The sequence below is a fragment of the Pholis gunnellus genome, assembly GCF_910591455.1.
Source record: "Pholis gunnellus genome assembly, chromosome: 14".
Lineage (NCBI taxonomy): Eukaryota > Metazoa > Chordata > Actinopteri > Perciformes > Pholidae > Pholis > Pholis gunnellus.
In genome coordinates, this window is record NC_136541.1 from 258,668 (window position 1) to 279,525 (window position 20,858).

The 20,858-nt window shown below is 47.2% G+C and overlaps 2 protein-coding genes and 1 long non-coding RNA gene across 4 annotated transcripts; 2 read left to right on the forward strand and 1 right to left on the reverse strand.

Annotated features, from left to right (window-relative positions):
• Positions 1 to 113: 113 nt before the first annotated feature.
• LOC306705984 (dynein axonemal heavy chain 17-like) lies at positions 114 to 13,321 on the reverse strand (the record flags this gene model as incomplete). The annotated part of the gene is made up of 21 exons (XM_079172897.1): positions 12,827 to 13,321; positions 9,543 to 9,751; positions 8,673 to 8,859; positions 8,489 to 8,588; positions 8,318 to 8,403; positions 8,088 to 8,213; positions 7,854 to 7,997; positions 7,675 to 7,761; positions 7,424 to 7,591; positions 7,228 to 7,344; positions 6,244 to 6,494; positions 5,918 to 6,110; positions 5,651 to 5,797; positions 5,473 to 5,578; positions 5,265 to 5,368; positions 5,081 to 5,200; positions 4,771 to 4,914; positions 4,501 to 4,659; positions 4,195 to 4,431; positions 410 to 579; positions 114 to 303 (listed from the first exon to the last, which is right to left on the reverse strand). The coding sequence occupies exons 1-21, from the start codon at positions 13,172 to 13,174 to the stop codon at positions 114 to 116; spliced, it is 3,393 nt and encodes a 1,130-aa protein (XP_079029023.1). The 5' UTR covers positions 13,175 to 13,321.
• Positions 13,322 to 14,465: 1,144 nt separating this feature from the next.
• On the forward strand, positions 14,466 to 15,715 carry LOC306706267. Of its 2 annotated transcripts, XR_013767365.1 has the most exons (3): positions 14,466 to 14,658; positions 15,059 to 15,187; positions 15,443 to 15,715. It is a non-coding gene; the product is annotated as an uncharacterized lncRNA (long non-coding RNA). The 2 variants fall into 2 exon arrangements; XR_013767364.1 differs by having other exon boundaries at positions 15,059 to 15,715.
• A 452-nt stretch (positions 15,716 to 16,167) lies between these two features.
• On the forward strand, positions 16,168 to 20,738 carry LOC306706265 (uncharacterized protein). Its single transcript, XM_079173266.1, has 3 exons — positions 16,168 to 16,254; positions 17,515 to 17,644; positions 17,733 to 20,738. The coding sequence occupies exons 1-3, from the start codon at positions 16,231 to 16,233 to the stop codon at positions 19,067 to 19,069; spliced, it is 1,491 nt and encodes a 496-aa protein (XP_079029392.1). The 5' UTR covers positions 16,168 to 16,230; the 3' UTR covers positions 19,070 to 20,738.
• Positions 20,739 to 20,858: the final 120 nt, after the last annotated feature.

A 20,858-nucleotide genomic window follows, 5' to 3' on the forward strand; every position in this document is an offset into this window, starting at 1 on the left:
CTGATTGGCTGCGTGCGTAACGACATCGTGACACAGACAGGTGTGTGAACAGGTGAATAAACTACAGAGATACAATGAAAAGAATCAAACTTTCACACATTCTTTAGACGGTGTCATGTGACTTCCTGTGTCGGGGCAGGTGTGGGCGGAGCTACAGTGATGTCACTACCTAGCTGAGCTGACAGGTGTTCAGGTAGCTCCACTCCTGCAGCTTCTAGCAGGAAGATGGTTTCTGTCAGAGGGAAGCTGGATGAAGATGAAGACTCTTCATCATCGTCACGATGGTGAGTCACCTGCTGCAGACTGCACACACACACACACACACACACACTTAAGAACTTCTGTGTCGCACCTTTTAAAACTTAAGAATCACATTCAGCTCCAGGTGGTTTAGGTAGACTGGGTTCACCTGTCCCTGACTGAGTCCAGCAGGTGCTCCGTGTACAGGTGTTTCCACTCGTGTACGACTGACAGCAGGGAGTCTTTGAAGGTTCGGAGGTCCACCTGCAGCCAGCTGTGCAGAACGATGACGTCATCCAGGTGAGTCAGCTCTCTGCTCAGTCTGTGGAGAGACTCGATCTGAAACAGAAACACCTCTCTGCATTAAAACACCTGGACAGGTGAGTCTCACCTCTGCATTAAAACATCTGGACAGGTGAGTCTCACCTCTGCATTAAAACACCTGGACAGGTGAGTCTCACCTCTGCATTAAAACACCTGGACAGGTGAGTCTCACCTCTGCATTAAAACACCTGGACATTCAGTGAGCTGGCCTTTCTTATATAAAGTCCTTGAAAGATTTGGCATGCACAACAATTTTATTAAAGGCATTCGTACACTATATACTAAACCATCGGCCTGGATAAAAATAAATGGGTATCTCTCAGAGACCATTACACTAGAGCGCGGAACAAGACAGGGATGTCCAATCTCTCCACTGCTTTTTGCTCTTTATATAGAGCCTCTGGCGCAATGGATAAGACAGACAGAAAGCATCAAAGGCATTTGTATAAACGGATCAGACCACAAGGTGGCCCTGTATGCTGACGATGTCTTGATTTACCTAAGTACCCCCCCTAACTCCTTTTCTGAATTAATGAACCTTCTAAAAACATTTGGTAGATATGCAGGATATAAACTAAATCTCCAAAAAACACAAATCTTGACTTTTAACTACACCTCCTAAAAACATTGAAGATAAATTTCCCTTTAACTGGGACCAGAACTCTCTGAAATACCTAGGAATACACCTACCGAAAAACATCTCAACATTGGCAGAGATAAATTACACCCCCCTCTTAACAAAAATTAAAGATGATATACATCGATGGAACTCGATTTCTTTCCTCGGACTAAGCCATAGAATTGAGTCTGTAAAGATGAATATTCTTCCACGATGTCTGTTCTTATTTCAAGCACTTCCTGTAGAAATTCCCCCAAAACAATTCTCTGAATTGGATAAAATTATTTCAAGATTTATCTGGCAAGGAAAAAAACCAAGGATTAAATTTAAAACTCTACAACTCCCAAAAGAGGAAGGAGGAATGTCTCTACCCAATTTCAGGGATTACTTCTATGCTGTCCAGGTCAAACCCTTAATCAACATGTGTAACCCAATGTATTGTGCCAGGTGGAAAGATGTTGAACTCTCTATTATGAATGATCCCCCAATTCAAGCAGTATTGGCCCACAAAAACTTGGGAAAACTTATAGACAATTTACAAAACCCATGGATTAAATTCCATCTAAAAATCTGGAAAGCGATTAGAGGAGAATATAAACTAGATCATAAACTACAAATACTTCAATGGTGTGCCGATGATCCGGGGTTCAAACCAAATGAAATGGATCATAGATTTAAGTCCTGGATCTCAAAAGGTATAACAACATTCTACTCCCTTACAGAAAAGGGACAACTAAAGGACTTTGAACACCTGAGGAAAAAATATTCTCTTGAAAAATCAGATTTTTACAGATACCTCCAGATACGCAACCATTTTGAACATAACATTAGAAATACAACAGACCTTGATGACCCAATACTGAGATTATTTCTTGGTGCCTACCAAAATGATTCAAAAAAGGGAATTATCTCTAGATCCTACAAAGGCCTTATGACAAAAAAATCCCACACTGCAGGATATGTTAAGGAAAAATGGGAAAGAGAGGGTAACCTCTCAATATCAAATGAGGACTGGTTAGAAGTGTGTGCATTTCAATGGAAATGCACCAATTCTCATGTGTGGCGGGAATTTGCGTGGAAGTGTGTTATCCGTTTCTTTATCACACCGAAGCAGAAGGCCCGCTTTGCTGCAGGGGATGCTACATGTTGGAGACGGTGTGGGGCTCGGGAAGCAAATCACTGGCATGTATTTTGGGAGTGTCCAGTGATAAAACCTTTCTGGACAGAGTTTCATAAAACATTAAGAAGCATAATTGACACTGACATACCCCTACAATTTTCTACATTATTCTTGGGAAGATTTGATTTCCAAGCAGGGCGTCCAGATGAATACCTGTTTGGCATTTTAATAACAGCTTGTAAAGAAGCGCTCACGAGGCGCTGGTTGCTTCCTGAGCCCCCCACCATCCAGGAGTGGATAGATGTCGTAAACGACATCTATGTAATGGAAAGAATCACCTATTCCCTTCGCCTTCAGAGTAATGTGTTTATTCAACTCTGGGACAAGTGGGTGAGATACATAAAACCCTTACGAACTGATTTTGTGGAATAAAGTATGTATGACCTTGTAACGTTGCTTTAGCTGAGCAAGCCTCTTTGACCTCTATCTCATTCTCTCTCAAGCCCCCCGACCATGACTGATGTTTTTATTTGTGTACACTCTCCCAAATTGTACAGTTACCCAAATTAGAAAAATTGTGGACGCCATATATGCTGGTGTGAATGTATACTCTGTAACCTGAGCTACTGTCTAAAAATAAAATATTACAAAAAAAAAAAAAGGAAATAAGGAAAACAATATCATGTGTTTTGACAGCTTGCAGCTCTCTCCTCTTGCGGCCGAGTCGAGCAACTGAAGGCAGAAAAGAAGTCAGAGACATCACAGTGATGCAAATTACTGAGGTGTCTTACACACAGCCAAAAGCTTCAATTTAATTCTGAGAGGATTACTCTCACCTGGTGTTTGTAGCTCACTTGTAGCACTGTTCTTGATATGCTCTCTATATATATTATATACAGTGACACTGCTGGTTGGCTTTGTTGTGAAAATCAGTAATCTGTTGTAATCCCTGTTGCGAACATACAGTGCCTGCTCGTAGGGTTATTGCATTTTCTATACTTTCCAAATGGTATTCATCCCTGTTGTTACCAAACTCTTTCTAAGGTTTCTTCTAGCATGGCTATCATACTTCAGTAGTGTCAGTAATGAATTTCAGTGGATTCCTATTGTGCAGTGGTGGGTCGCCTTGTGCTCTGATTTGGTGCCGACACAAATGTTTATAATGATGCACCTGAAATATGGCTGATGTGTTCCGCAAACTGCCCAACTGAGACCTTTTTTTCATAATTGTTTGTAATTGTTTTGACTGTTTTATCATGTGGCTTGTCATTTAATATAATGGAAATGGAGTGAGAAATTAAAACAATAAACAGTTATCTGGCCAAAAAAAAAAACAAAAAAAAAAACACCTGGACAGGTGAGTCTCACCTCTGCATTAAAACACCTGGACAGGTGAGTCTCACCTCTGCATTAAAACACCTGGACAGGTGAGTCTCACCTCTGCATTAAAACACCTGGACAGGTGAGTCTCACCTCTGCATTAAAACACCTGGACAGGTGAGTCTCACCTCTGCATTAAAACACCTGGACAGGTGAGTCACCTCTGCATTAAAACACCTGGACAGGTGAGTCTCACCTCTGCATTAAAACACCTGGACAGGTGAGTCTCACCTCTGCATTAAAACATCTGGACAGGTGAGTCTCACCTCTGCATTAAAACACCTGGACAGGTGAGTCTCACCTCTGCATTAAAACATCTGGACAGGTGAGTCTCACCTCTGCATTAAAACACCTGGACAGGTGAGTCTCACCTCTGCATTAAAACACCTGGACAGGTGAGTCTCACCTCTGCATTAAAACATCTGGACAGGTGAGTCTCACCTCTGCATTAAAACATCTGGACAGGTGAGTCTCACCTCTGCATTAAAACATCTGGACAGGTGAGTCTCACCTCTCTCTGGAAGTCCTTCAGGGTGGGTGGGGCTTCCTCCACCTCCACCTCCTCGTCTCCCAGCTGTCTGCTGTAGGTCAGGAACTCCTGCATCACCTCCCTCCTGTCGCTCTGCCACAGGTACGCATACCTGTCCAGCCCCGCCGACAGACGCTCCGCCTCCTCCTTCACCTGCAGCAGGCGATCCATCACTTCCTGTTCCAAGGCAGAGAGATCCGGACTCTGCTGCAGGGACACCTGACAGACGGACAGATTATTATTTTTCAGAAACAGCAGCCGGCAAAGAGTGAGTGATGTCAGACTCACCTGGTAGTTGCCGTGGCGTCTCACAGAGACCCTGAGAGGCAGACTGGCTACTGAGTAAATGCTCTGCAGGAGGTCAGAGAGGCCGACGCCCACTGACGGCTCAAACACACTTCCTGTTTCCTGCAGCTGCAGACTGACCGTCAGAAACACACTGCAGCTCTGCACACACACGCACACACACACACACACACACAGACTTTAAACCCAACAACATATTGATGATGGAGAAGCCTCCATACTTTGAGTCCCTCAGGTTCCAGGTGTGTGTACCTGTGGGTTCATGTTGTCCAATAGGAAGGTCAGAGACCTGAGCACCAGCTGGAACAGTCCATTCTGGACTTGGTCATCGATGTGGTCCAGGTACCTGATCCAGGACTCAGAGGAGACTTCAGCTCCGTACAGACTCCTGTTCACCTGAGGACACAGAAGAGTCACATCAGCACCTCCTCCTCTCCCTCCTGTCTCTCCTCCTCCTCCTCCTCCTCCTCCCTACCTGAGTTAACCTGAGCACCTCCTCTCCTTCCTCCTCCTCCTCCTCCCTACCCGAGCACCTCCTCTCCTTCCTCCTCCTCCTCCCTACCTGAGTTAACCTGAGCACCTCCTCTCCCTCCTCTCTGATGCGTCTGTAGGTCTGCTCTGTGTCACTGACCTCCAGCAGTGAGTCACCTGAGCGCTGCAGCAGGTGAAGCTCCGCCCACTCCTGCAGGAGAAGAACCTTAGCACCGGTTGCTAACGGCTAACGGTGCTCACAGATCCACTCTGACCTGTGTGATGCGTGTCACGGCGGCCATGTTGGCTCTGGCCTGGCTCACTGAGGAGTGGACGAGCAACAGTCTCTCTCTCTTCTGCTCCACCACCTGCTGCACACCTGGACACACACACACACACACACAGTAAAGGTAGAGAGACCACCCCACTGCTTTATAACCTGTGAGTCCACCGAGTCATGTGACGTGTCGCGTGACATGTCACCTTCACTGCTCCAGGTGTATCTCTGCAGTTCTGACAGGTTCTGGTTCAGGTCCTGCAGCTGATCCCGGATCAGAGGAAGCTCCACCGGCAGGACGTCACTCGCTACCTGAAGGAGGACCCACAACCTGTCACCTGACCTTCACCCTCACCTGGATTCACCTCGGTGACAGCAGCGTACCTGCTCGTAACAGGACACCATGTGACTCAGGCTCAGGTAGCTCTGTGTGATGTCATCTCTGCAGGTGAAGAGTTGAGCAGCGTGGGGGCGGAGCTTCACATCTGACTTCCTGCTCACGTACCTGAGCTCCTTCAGCAGCACCTGTATCTGTACGTACACACACACACACACACACACACACACACACACACACACAGTTAAATCAGGTAAAGTGTGACGAGCTTCAGCCAATCACACGGCCTCTTGTTGGGTTTTCTTGTGACTGACCTTGTGGCTGCAGTTAACTCCCAGCATGCCTTGCTGGTTGTTCTGTATCAGAGGTTGTTTCAGGATGAATTCACAGTCAGAGTCCAGCAGACAACTCCAGCTGGACCTCTCTCGGTCTGTGAAGTCCTGCAGGAGGTCCACGATCTGCTGGAACCTCTGCAGGACCAGCTGGGACACACCCGAGTCCAGGTCCCTGAACGCAACACAGAGTTCAGGTCCCTGAACACAACACAGACTGAGACCAGGTCCCTGAACGCAACACAGAGTTCAGGTCCCTGAACATAACACAGACTGAGACCAGGTCCTGGTTTCAGTGGTCCTCTTACAGCTGTTGAAGCGTCCTGTAGTGGTCCAGAGAGTTTTCAGCTCTCAGTCTGAGCTGTTCAGTCCAGCAGAGTCCGGCTGCATCAGACGGAGTGAACCTGCTGAATGCGTTGGGTTCCTCTCTCTGACTGTAGAACAGCAGCTCGGTCTGATCCAGCTCCTCCAGGACCAGCGCCTCCAGCCGGGTCAGGTGAGGACGCAGCTGATCCTGGATCAGAGGACGGTCCAGGAGGAACCCGAACATCTTCACCAGCTGAAACAAAGCAGATCAGACCAGACCAGACCAGACCAGTACTGTGTTAGAGTTAGAGCAGACCTGGGCATGGTACAGCCCGCGGGCCGGAGGTCGTTGGGGAATTAGGAATAAAACGTAAATAAGTGAACAACATGCACAGAAAAGGTCTGCATTGCTGTTACTTTGTTGTTTTTTTTCTTCTCAATGTTCGGGCGTTAGCGCGTTAGGGGGTTAGGGCGTTAGGGGGTTAGGGGTTAGGGGGTTAGGGGTTAGGGCGTTAGGGGGTTAGGGCGTTAGGGGGTTAGGGGTTAGGGCGTTAGGGGGTTAGGGCGTTAGCGCTTTAGGGCGTTAGGGGGTTAGAGCGTTAGGGCGTTAGCGCTTTAGGGCGTTAGGGGTTAGGGCGTTAGCGCTTTAGGGCGTTAGGGGTTAGGGCGTTAGCGCTTTAGGGCGTTAGGGCGTTAGGGCATTAGCGCTTTAGGGCGTTAGGGCTTTAGGGCGTTAGGGCTTTAGGGCGTTAGCGCGTTAGGGCGTTAGGGCGTTATAATAAAATAGAAATACTCAAGTAAAGTACCTTGAATTTGTACATAAGTACAGTACTTAAGCACATGTACTCGTTACATTCCACCAGTGATCAGATTCACTCACTGCTCATCATGAAGAGGAGGATTAACACAGAGCAGGTGAGTTCAGTCTGGTGGTCTAACCCGAACCCTCCTCACTCCTGGTTCTGCCCCCCTGAGTTAGAGGGTACCTTTGCTCCAGAGGAGGAGGCGCAGCAGTCCTCAAAGGCTCTGCTGAGGACCGACACCAGCCGTCTCTCCAGGTCTGAGACCTGAACCCAGAAGTGGTTCAGGTGCAGCTGGAAGCTCTGAGAGGAAGAGGAGGAGGACTTACACACGGCTCAGGATCCAACAGGAAGCTCCTCACACACATCACATGACCGTCACCTGGTCTTCAGGGTCGGTGGGGTCACAGTTGGAGTCACACAGAACCGTCACATGACCCAGGAAGTCCTGATACACCTGCTGAACCACATCAGTCCACATCTGGCCTCCAACACCAGACAGGACCGCAGAGTCCAACTGATGCAGCTTCAGGCTGACACTGAACACCTCCTGTAGGAGGAGAGGAGGAGAGAGGAGAGAGGAGAGGAGGAGTCTGTGTGTGTGTGTGTGTGTGTGTGTGTGTGTGTACGTACCTGGATGCGCTGCAGGTGTAACAGGAAGTGGTCCAGGTTGAAGAAGACCAGGTTTGAAGGGAAGTCCCAGTGGTGAGTGTCTCCGTACTGCAGAGAGAAACCAGAAGAATCCTCAGACCTGAACCTGGACCTGGACCAGGACTCTGTGTACATGTCTGTGGTATAGACATGAGGGGTACCTGCTCCAGCTGGGTCCTGCACCACCTGTACTCCTCTTTGAGGGTCTGAAGGGTCCAGATCACCAGTGTGACATCATCCAGTCTGGGACCAGGATCTGACCCCAGACCAGCCATCACCTCCTCCTCATGAAGGAACCTCCTGCTCTGTAGACCAGGAAGGAGGAGCACAATCAACTGGTGTGTGTGTGTCTCTCTGTGTGTGAGTGTGTGTGTGTGTGTGTGTGTGTGTGTTACCATCTGTATAAACAGGTTACAGATCTCCTGCAGCAGGACCACTACCCTACAGGGTCTACGGTAGAAGTCAGATCTGATCCACACCTGTCTCACCTCCTCCATCAGAGCAGCCATGTTGTCCCCCAGCTGTCAATCACACACACACAGTGATGATGTCACACAGAGTGATGATGTCACACACACAGTGATGATGTCACAGGAAACCCCTGGAGGACTGGTCCATGAGGTACCTGCTGGTATTCCATCCGCTCCAGCTCCTCCAGCTTCCCCTGCACAGGGTCCAGGTTCTCTGTGAGGTCCTGGGCCTCGTCCAGACCTGAGGGGACCAACAGAGACGGGTCAGAGGACTGATGTGGTTCTGAGGACTCATGTCCCACATTGATGGAGACCTTCTGTCTCACCTTCCTGGACCTCTGAGTACAGGTCTCTGAGACTGGACCAGTACACACTGTCTGCTCTCTGGACCACAGAGACCACCTGCTGGGCTCTGCTGCTCCTCAGCTGGACCAAGAACCAGAGGAAGGACTTTATATCACTTTATATCATTAGAATACTACATCATAAGATCATATTGTAATAGTGGACCTGCTGCTGGATCAGGTGCAGGTTCTTCAGTCTAGTCCTCCAGAAGTTAAACTCGTCTGAGGGAAGGGGATCCAGTCCGTCCAGAACCGGCTGAGACGAGTCCTGCTGCAGGAAGTCTGAGACCAGCTTCACCCACTCTGTGATGGTGGAGTCACAGGAGTGGAGCAGCTTAGTGTGTGACGACTTCCTGTTAGAGAGAAGAAGAAGGTTGACTGTTGGAGGACAGAAGAAGAAGAAGGAGAAGAAGCTTCAGGCCCAATGTCCCCCCTCAGGTTTAGTTCTGTCTGTCAGATCATCGAGTGTTTGAGTCTCTCGCAGACATGTTGAGTCCTTTATGAACCCTTTCCTTAAGTCAGCTGACTCAGCCTAAGGGAATTACCCACAAGTCATTGCAATGTGACGTTAAACACGAGGTGACCAGTGGACGCACGGAGACGTAAACAAAGAGGACGGATCAGTGTGTTCAGTCTGGAGTGTTAACTTTACTCAGAAACATGAAGGGTTAAAGACGGAACACAGAACAACATGAAATCAGAAGATGTTTATTCATTTATTCATCAAATATTAGATTTTGTCATTGAAGCTGTTTTGACAAAAACGAGTAAATAGATAATCTTGTGAGGAAAGAGCCTGAAGACGTTTAAATCAGGGAGTACAAAGTATAAATACACACAATTGTACATCACATGTATAGTTTTCATGGTGACGTGATGTTCTCGAGCCCTCAGCCTCTCACACTCACCAGGTGACCTCAGTGAGTCCTCCAGGGTTCAGGGTTTGAGGGTTTAGGGGGGACGTTGGGATTGGGCCAAGAAGAAGAAGAAGAAGAAGCTTCAGTGTTAGAGAAGAAGAAGAAGAAGTCTGTCCTACCCCTCTTCAGTGTCGCCTGTGAAGGTGTTTCCATGAAGCTGGTCCTCATGAAGAGCGTCGGGATAAGTGAGGAAGGTTCCTCCCTCCATCTGAGCCTCCATCACCAGCGCCTCGTTCCTCTGCTGCTCCGTGGACCTCAGAGCCTCCTCGGCTAAGCCCACCGCCCATCTTCTGCTCGTCTCCGGGTTAATAAGCAACGGGCAGGTCACCTGAGAGCAGAGAGGACACACCTTTAACCTTCAGCCTGGACGTCCTGCAGGTACAGCAGGTTTCTGACCAAAGGGATGGAGAACTGTGGGTCCTGACCCAGTGTTTGGAAACAACTGCCATGGAGAACCTGTTAGCCATAGCATCAATTAGCTAAAGCTAACAGTTGGCCTTATCTTGAACTAGGCATAGCTCACAGCTAGCCCTAATGTTGGCTCATCTTGAAGTAGCCCGAGCTTCCAGTTAGCTTTAATGTTCAGACTTATCTTGAATGTGCCATATTCATACTAGCCTCGTCTTAAACCTGGTGTTGTCCTCCTGGCTGCCATAAACCTGTGTCCTCTGGGTCAGACTTGACCCGTCTGGTTTGACTGTTTTTAAAGCATAAAGTATAAATGATCACCACCTGTGTTTACTCTTTATTCAGCTCATTACTGACATATAGAACACATCAACATTCATTCTGCAACATGTAACCCTCCTGTTACCTTCACTTGTACTAACACCTGTTACCTTCACTTGTACTAACACCTGTTACCTTCACTTGTACTAACACCTGTTACCTTCACGTGTACTAACACCTGTTACCTTCACATGTCCTAACACCTGTTACCTTCACGTGTACTAACACCTGTTACCTTCACGTGTACTAACACCTGTTACCTTCACGTGTCCTAACACCTGTTACCTTCACGTGTACTAACACCTGTTACCTTCACGTGTCCTAACACCTGTTACCTTCACGTGTCCTAACACCTGTTACCTTCACGTGTCCTAACACCTGTTACCTTCACCTGTACTAACACCTGTTACCTTCACGTGTCCTAACACCTGTTACCTTCACGTGTACTAACACCTGTTACCTTCACGTGTCCTAACACCTGTTACCTTCACGTGTCCTAACACCTGTTACCTTCACGTGTCCTAACACCTGTTACCTTCACGTGTCCTAACACCTGTTACCTTCACGTGTCCTAACACCTGTTACCTTCACGTGTACTAACACCTGTTACCTTCACGTGTCCTAACACCTGTTACCTTCACATGTACTAACACCTGTTACCTTCACGTGTCCTAACACCTGTTACCTTCACGTGTCCTAACACCTGTTACCTTCACATGTACTAACACCTGTTACCTTCACATGTCCTAACACCTGTTACTTTCACGTGTACTAACACCTGTTACCTTCACATGTACTAACACCTGTTACCTTCACGTGTCCTAACACCTGTTACCTTCACGTGTCCTAACACCTGTTACCTTCACATGTCCTAGTCCTAACACCTGTTACTTTCACGTGTACTAACACCTGTTACCTTCACGTGTACTAACACCTGTTACCTTCACATGTACTAACACGTTACCTTCACGTGTACTAACACCTGTTACCTTCACGTGTACTAACACCTGTTACCTTCACATGTCCTAACACCTGTTACTTTCACGTGTACTAACACCTGTTACCTTCACGTGTACTAACACCTGTTACCTTCACATGTACTAACACCTGTTACCTTCACGTGTCCTAACACCTGTTACCTTCACGTGTCCTAACACCTGTTACCTTCACATGTCCTAACACCTGTTACTTTCACGTGTACTAACACCTGTTACCTTCACGTGTACTAACACCTGTTACCTTCACATGTACTAACACGTTACCTTCACGTGTACCAACACCTGTTACCTTCACGTGTACTAACACCTGTTACCTTCACATGTCCTAACACCTGTTACTTTCACGTGTACTAACACCTGTTACCTTCACGTGTACTAACACCTGTTACCTTCACATGTACTAACACGTTACCTTCACGTGTACTAACACCTGTTACCTTCACGTGTACTAACACCTGTTACCTTCACGTGTACTAACACCTGTTACCTTCACGTGTACTAACACCTGTTACCTTCACGTGTCCTAACACCTGTTACCTTCACGTGTCCTAACACCTGTTACCTTCACGTGTCCTAACACCTGTTACCTTCACGTGTACTAACACCTGTTACCTTCACGTGTCCTAACACCTGTTACCTTCACGTGTACTAACACCTGTTACCTTCACGTGTACTAACACCTGTTAACTTCACGTGTACTAACACCTGTTACCTTCACGTGTACTAACACCTGTTACCTTCACATGTACTAACACGTTACCTTCACGTGTACTAACACCTGTTACCTTCACGTGTACTAACACCTGTTATCTTGGGGTCATTTCTGACCCCAGCAATTTGAACCTCCAGAAAATTATTATAATTAAAATGGCTCCCCAAGTTTATGTGTCAGGTACTTTGTTTTTTGTTGACTACCTAAATATCCCTTTAAATAAAACACCCAAACCCGTTTACCTCCAGGATCCCTGTTACTGTGGAGAAATGTGCAGATCACCATCAAAGCTCACTGATTGACCTACAGCTGGAAAGAGATATTTTTGTGGGTGTTTTAATGGCTTTATATATCACTTTACATCTCAACATGTTGAGTTTATGTTCACCCAGTTGTCCTCATTAAATTAGGAAAAGCCATTCAATGTTAAGCAAAACAAATGATGTCTCATTTATTTAGAGACGTCAAACGTCTCATGGGGTCAGAAATGACCGCAGGACAACACAGGGCTTAAGTGTGCCTTAGCTTCCAGTTAGCCTGAATGTTAGCCGTAACTTGAATTAGCTTTAGCTTCCAGTTAGCCTAAATGTTAGCCTTAGCTTGAAATCGCCTTAGCTTCCAGTTAGCCTGAATGTTAGCCTTAGCTTGAATTAGCCTGAGCTTCCAATTAGCCTAACTGTTAGCCTTAGCTTGAATTGGCCTTAGCTTCCAGTTAACCTAAATGTTAGCCTAAACTTGAATTAGCTTTAGCTTCCAGTTAGCCTAAATGTTAGCCGTAGCTTGAATTAGCCTTAGCTTCCAGTTAGCCTAACTGTTAGCCTTAGCTATAATTAGCCTTAGCTTCCAGTTAGCCTAACTGTTAGCCTTAGCTATAATTAGCCTTAGCTTCCAGTTAGCCTAACTGTTAGCCTTAGCTATAATTAGCCTTAGCTTTAATTAGCCTTAGCTTAGCTAGCTGTCCCACCTCCTCAGAGACGGCAATGATGAAGCTCTTGGCGTCTTCTCCCTCAACTTCTTGGATTATTAAAATCTTTCGGACATTTTCACTCGTGATGACTTCTCGACCCGCTCTGGAGACGCAGATCACTTTAGTTTGGACATTTTGAGGGGGGTCCAGGCCGACGGAGAGTCCTCCATCTTCAGGGTCCCGACAGAGGAACAGGTTCTTGTAGTCTGGAGTGTTGAAGAAGCTGCTGAAGATCACCTGGTTTTCCTCCTCAGAGACAAACTGCCGCCATCTTTCCTCCTCCAACCTGAAGCTGGTGAGGGTGAAGCTCCGGACGGGATCCAGTCGCTCGTCTCTAGCGTCCATCTTTATCTTCACACCTTCTTCTTCTCTTTATCTTCACACCTTCTTCTTCTCTTTATCTTCACACCTTCTTCTTCTCTTTATCTTCACACCTTCTTCTTCTCCTGCTTGTCTCCACTTTGTCTTAAAAACACTTAAAATAAAACGGGTGAAAACTTCATAAATAACGGTTTTTTAAAAACGGTTGGTGATGCCTTCAATGTCTTTTCCCAGCGTCGTAAATATGAGCGTTTCTTCTTCTTCTTCTTTAAATTTGATTGGCGGATCGCAACCAACTTGAACAGGTGCATACCCCCACCTACTGTACCGGAGTGTGCAGATTCAGGGTCAAAGTTTCATCCCTGTTCTATCTGACAAATAAAACAAAACAAAACATATACATGTAAATGACTAAATAACTAAAGCTAATCTACACCTACCACTGAGTCCTCCGGTCTAATCCCTGCAGCACTCCTCCAAACTCCACCTCCTTTTCTCAACATGTTCCTGTCTGAATTGAATCTTCGACATTTCAGGATAACATGCTCCGTCTTCAGCATCATTACAGAGAGTGCACTGATCTGAGTCCATGTTTGCCATTAAAGACAGAGTTGAGTTAAGTCCTGTATGTCTTGAGAACATGAGCTCCTCTCTTCTTTATGGCTTTCTGAATGTTAGAATAATGTCTTCCTTTGTTCTCGTTCTTCTGACATAAATCCCGTGCTGCCTCTCTCATTAATGCTTTAGCTTCCCCCTTTCCAAAAGGAATATTCAATATCTCCTCCTCCACACACACACACACACACACACACACACACACACGAGCAGGAACCAGCAACACTGCACATGTATTCCCAGTCTGTGAAGTCTCAACATCATCAGTGATGTCATCACTGACTCCTCTTCCTGTTTGTGTTGAGTGTTGACAGCTGCAGCAGATGAACAGAGGACTCTCAGGCCCGCTGCAGTCTGTCATTAATATATGAGAGTTTCAGTTTCATGTATTCATGTCGTTGCAGCTCATTGTAACGTGACAGAGAGGAACCGTTGCCTGGTCCTGGACCAGCGTTCTTCACTCAGTGGGAGTGTGTAAGAGCTGGATTACAATTGGTCCAAACAGCACGACCCGCCCTACTTTCCCTCTGATTGGCTAGTACTCGTTGCCTTCGTTGGTTGGATTGGTTGGTTTGGGCACGGTTAGGGTTGTGTCAGGGAGACCCAATCACAAGCAGAGTAGGGCGGGTCATGCTCTGTGATTGGTTGCTGGATCCTATAAAGATAACATGGCGCTGGTTTTCACTACAGGGGAGTTAGCGAGCAGGCGCGCTACCGCAGAGAGCAGCGTCGATGATCGGGTCATGTGAACGTTACGGTCCGTCTGGTGTCGGTGTGCTTCCACTGACTACTAACGATAACCGTGAATGTGATGCGTTAACCGGCTAACGTTGCTGCGGCGGCTAACTCCAGCCTCCGACCGGCTCTGACCGGCTCCGATGGACCCGTTTACGGTAAGAAGTGATTCAACAAACGGACAAAGAACTGAAGACCGTAGTGTCTGTGTGGCGGGAACATTTAGTCAAGATGGCGACCAGAACGTGTTTGTGACGTTAGCGATATATTTAGTGAACGAACTTCAGGTTTAGTTTCTTTGTTCTACCAGTGATTTAAGAAGTACTCTGATGTAGTAATACTACACTAGAAGTACTGTGTTACTAGTAAAAGCAGTAATACTACACACTAGAAGTACTGTGTTACTAGTAAAAGCAGCAATACTACACACTAGAAGTACTCTTGAAGTGATGAAACGAAAGGCCGATTGAAGCCCCCCAGCAGTCTGTTCACAGAGGGGGGCCGTGACAAAACCGAGCTGAAGCGTCTTCTGATCCAGGGTTCTGGTTCTGGTTTCAGGGTTCTCGTTCTGATCAGTGTACCTGTGTTGAGTCTTCACCTGTTCACCTCCTCTGCTCTCTGATTGGCTCTGACAGAACGACCCCCTGAAGGTGACATCATCTGAGTCCATGATGTCACAAGATGGAGGTGAGTGACGCGCATCCAATCAGCTGAGTGGGCGGGGCTTAGCTCCGCTGGGAGATGATGTGAACAAAAGGCCGAATTGTAGCCCCTCCCCTCAGGCAGAGTGTTCTCAGAGGGGGGGCGCTGTGACAAAACCCGACCGAAGCGTTCGTCTGATCCCAGGTCAGCAGGGTCATGTGATGGTCATGTGACTCAGGAGTCTTTATGATGATGATGATGCTCATTGGCTTGTGTTAAAGACCTTTTTCACCTGTTCAGACTCTGGAAGCAGCTGCTGGACCTCCAGGCTGCTGAGAACCTTCATCAACCTCATGGATGATTTTAATAAAAAGATGATGTAACTTGCGTTTCTGATCCTGGATCTGATGTTAATGCTTCTGTTTTTAACCACGGTGACGGTACTAATGAGCTTCTGTTGTACTCTGTTCTCTAACGACTGTTTTAATATAGTATTGAATAAAGCTGAATGTAGAGTGTATTTATTTTCAAAGTACTTGTAGCTGTGTACTAAATAAAGTACTCTATGATCTAGTTTGACGTTTTATTCTTTATAACGAATCTAGACGATGTTTAAAGAGAAACTCATTAGAATACTCAGATTACTCTCAAGGGGTGCTTCTTAAATTGTGTTCTGTTTAAATATTCAGATTTAATATTCAGTAAATGTGTACATAAACATAGTTCTGTATTTAAATATTCAGATTACTTTAATATTCAGTAAATGTGTACATAAACATAGTTCTGTGTTTAAATATTCAGATTTCTGTCTCCAGGTTAAAAAGATTCAAATATTTCATCACATTTTATTAAATGTTAATTAGTGAATATAAAGTTTGACAAACCGGGAACAAAACTAAGACCGGATGTTGTATAAATATATATATTTTTCAGACTTTCCCTTTTTTTTTTTTTTTTTTTTTTTGGGAGGTTGAACTTTTCCCCGGAAGTCTCCTCCAGCTGCTGCTGCTGCTGCTGCAGAAGAAGAAGAAGTTGCTGCTGTTCGCTCGAGACGCAACTTTTATTTTTAACGGAACCGGACCGGAGCGATGGAGACCGACGCGTCATCACCGGTAAACGCACCGACCGACCGGAGCCGGTTTGCAGCTAAGCTAACGGAGCTAGCCTCTGGATCGGTGGGAATAAGAACCCGTCGCCGAACTCCATTCATAAAACAGAACGTTTAAAGAACCGAGTCTAAAGGGCTCTAACGAACACGTGACCCGACTCAATGATGACGACATGCGTTAGAACCGAGCTGTTGCTCATTCGGCCTCAACCGGACCGAGCTCTGTTCCGGTTTAACGGTAGAAAACGAGCCGGTGTGAAGATCAACAGACGAAGAAGAGCTGCAGGTTCATTAAAGAACCTCATTTATTCCTCTGGTTCTATCTGAAATACACGTGAATGGAGTTCAGTTTGAGGTTCTGTCTGCTGTGGGTCTGGATGTAGAGTCTGGAGTTTACCACCAGCACTCATTCACTGTAGTAACAGTACTACTACCTCACAGTGAGAGTACTACTACCTCACAGTAACAGTACTACTACCTCACAGTGAGAGTACTACTACCTCACAGTAACAGTACTACTACCTCACAGTGAGAGTACTACTGCCTCACAGTGAGAGTACTACTGCCTCACAGTGAGAGTACTACTACCACACAGTGAGAGTACTACTATCACACAGTAAGAGTACTACTGCCTCACAGTAAGAGTACTACTATCACACAGTAAGAGTACTACTGCCTCACAGTGAGAGTACTACTGCCACACAGTGAGAGTACTACTGCCTCACAGTGAGAGTACTACTGCCACACAGTGAGAGTACTACTACCACACAGTGAGAGTACTACTGCCTCACAGTGAGAGTACTACTGCCTCACAGTGAGAGTACTACTGCCACACAGTGAGAGTACTACTACCACACAGTAAGAGTACTACTATCACACAGTAAGAGTACTACTGCCTCACAGTAAGAGTACTACTATCACACAGTAAGAGTACTACTGCCTCACAGTGAGAGTACTACTACCACACAGTGAGAGTACTACTATCACACAGTAAGAGTACTACTGCCTCACAGTAAGAGTACTACTATCACACAGTAAGAGTACTACTGCCTCACAGTGAGAGTACTACTGCCTCACAGTGAGAGTACTCTATTACTAATTTAAAGTACTCTGTTACAGTAGAAATACTCTGTTACAGTAGAAAGTACTACTACCACACAGTGTAACTCTGTTACAGTGCAAGTACTTCATTACAGTAGAAGTACTCTGTTACATAAATACTTCAGTCTTAGAGTAACCATGTTGTACTTTCACTCCTGATCAGTTTCAGGCCGTTCAGATCAAACCAGAACCAGAAGAAGTAGAGATCCAGACCTTCACCGTCCTCAAGAAGCTGTCCGTCAAACTGACCGACTGCAGGCTGTGGCTGGAGGGGCGGGACTTCCTGTCTCTTGGTAAGAACGGAGTAATTTATTATTATTATAACTTCCTTTAAGAAAAGTTACAGAAATGTTTGTGCATCCTGCCAATCATCCCCCACAGACGATCACCCTCAGTTCTGTCACCAGAGGCCACGACGCCACCCGACGAACACGGGAAGGAAGATGGTCTACTGCTCCGAGTGTACCAAAGGCTTCTACAAGAGGTCTCACCTGGAGGCTCACCTGAGAACCCACCGAGGACAGAAACCCAACCAGTGCTGGCGGTGCGGGAAGACCTACCCGACCCTGATGAGCCTGGTGGTCCACCAGCAGATCCACGACCGCAGGGAGCCCTACCGGTGCTCCTACTGCGACAAGACCTTCGCTCTGAAGAGGGACTGGAAGACGCACCACCGGACTCACTCCGGGACCAAACCCTTCAAGTGCTGGTTCTGCGGGGACGGCTTCGGCAAGCAGGACGAGCTCGACGAGCACCTGGAGATTCACAAGGGGGAGAAGTGCTACCGCTGCAAAGTCTGCGACAAGATGTTCGTCTCCTACCAGGGTTTCAACTTCCACCGCAAGTCGCACAAGAACCCCAAGCTGCTGCCGTGCCTGAAGTGTAAGAAGACATTCGGTAACCCTCAGAGCCTGAAGCTACACCAGGTGACCCACTCCAACAGGAAGCCGCACAAATGCCCCACCTGCAGCAAAGCCTTCAAGCTGCTGAGCGGCATGCGGGTCCACCAGAGGACCCACGAGGACCTGAGGGACTACCACTGTGCAGAGTGCGGCAAGTGTTTCTCCAGCCTGCAGGGCCTGAAGCTGCACCACCGCACCCACACCGGACTCAAGCCCTACAAGTGCAGCGAGTGCGGGAAGAGGTTCACCCAGTCGCCCCACCTCAAGTCCCACATGGTCACGCACACTGGGGAGCGACCGTTCCTCTGCACCACTTGCGGGAAGAGGTTCACCCAGTCGTCCCACCTGAGGTCTCACGTCACGCTGTTCCACGTGGGTGAGAAGCCCTTCGCCTGCGACGACTGCGGGAAGAGCTTCACCATCGCCCACTACCTGAAGATGCACCGCCTGAGCCACACCAAGGAGAAGCTGTACCAGTGCTCGTACTGCGACAAGTCCTTCTCCTACCACAACTCCTGGAGGGCCCACGAGAGGATCCACACCGGCGAGCGTCCGTTCGGCTGCCGCGACTGCGGCCAGAGCTTCATCACGTCGGGCTCGCTGCTGAGCCACCGGAGAACCAAACACACCGGAGAGAAGAGCCACTACTGCATCACCTGCGGGGAGTTCTTCTTCACCAGCTCGCTGCTGCGGGTCCACCAGCTGGACCACACCGGCGAGCGGCCTCACGCCTGCGGCTGCGGCAAGACGTTCAAAACCAAAGGAGTGCTGCGCTACCACCTGAAGAGGTTCACCGACCACCAGCCGGCCGAGTGAACGGCTTCAGGTGCAGGTCTCAACCACAGGACGTTACCAGAAACACACATTATCATCGAGAGGACACCTCTGAAGTCCGTCCACAGTAAATGTCCTTAAAGACTCGGTGATAGTCGTCACAGAGACACTGAGATGTTGTTGTTTAAATTCTCGTTACATCCTGAAAAACCATCAATGAGTCAAAAGCTTTGACAAAAGTAAGAAAAACAATCAGGAATCTGCGGTTGTCTGTCTGACTGTCTTTCCTTGTCACCAGAGTCTTCCACCAGCTGTTCTAACAGCGGCCATGTTTGTTGTTTACGTTCATGATGAGATTTAGGGGGCGTGTCTTTAGAGGTCTGAGGTCTTCTGAAGGTTCCTCACTGAGTGACCTAAAGTCTCTAAGGTTCCTTAACAGCTGTTTGAATCCTCTAAATGCTGAGGAAAGGTGCTTTAATGCTTCCTTTCCTATCTCCTTCACCATAGGAAACACTGGACCTTCGTTTACTAAAGGAAAGGAGATAATTCCGACCCACAATGCCTTGCGGCGGGAACATTTAAAGTGACGCAGCATGAAAACAAATGCTATGTTTGTCTCACAGGTTTAATAATTATACTCATACAGTCATAAAATAATCATGTTGATGAAGATGAACAGAGACGATCCTTAAGTTTCATTTTATATATTTATTAGCGCTGGGCAACGATTAACATTTAGGATTTTTTGCGATTAATCGCATTGTTATGTTAAAGTTCAGTAATGACTTTTATTTTGAAGTGCTGCTCTATGAACTAAAGCTCAACAACATTTGGTGTGAACACGTTAAACTCATCAGGTTGTTGTTAACAGCAGGATTCTCTTCACTCTCTGTGCTCAGTGTGTGACGTCATGTGAAACCTTCACTGCTGTGAACATGAACAACACGTTTCATCACAATGTGTGTGTTGTGTGTTCTCCTCTTCATCACTATGATGCTGTAACTCAGAGGTGATGAAGGTCACCCAGTGATCACAGAATAAAGACACTCTACGCACAGTTTAGGTGTATTTTCCCTTTAACTCACGAGATGCAGGCAGCATGTTTTATACTTAATGTGAATATAATTCATATTTTGTTGGCATCTTATTCTGAAAACCGGATGTTCGTCTGAAGAAACCGGATGTTGTCTCACGTTAATCTTTCCGCTAACTTTCTTAGCTCATTCTTGAGGCTCATACGTGACGTCATTCGTTGATCCTAAAGGTGCGTCCTCTGGTCCTCCTCTGGTCCTCCTCTGGTCCTCTGGTCCTCCTCTGGACCTCCTCTGGTCCTCCTCTGGTCCTCCTCTGGTCCTCTGGTCCTCCTCTGGTCCTCTGGTCCTCCTCTGGTCCTCTGGTCCTCCTCTGGTCCTCCTCTGGACCTCCTCTGGACCTCCTCTGGTCCTCTGGTCCTCCTCTGGACTTCCTCTGGTCCTCCTCTGGACCTCCTCTGGACCTCCTCTGGTCCTCTGGTCCTCCTCTGGTCCTCTGGTCCTCCTCTGGACCTCCTCTGGACCTCCTCTGGTCCTCTGGTCCTCCTCTGGTCCTCTGGTCCTCCTCTGGTCCTCCTCTGGTCCTCCTCTGGACTTCCTCTGGTCCTCCTCTGGACTTCCTCTGGTCCTCTGGTCCTCCTCTGGTCCTCCTCTGGTCCTCTGGTCCTCCTCTGGTCCTCCTCTGGTCTCTTGTGGTCTCATATTGAGACCTCCTCATGAACTCTGTGACTATCAATAAACACTTTGCAGCTCATTAAAACATGTTTGTTTGTTTTTTAATATTTAAATGAGATGTATGA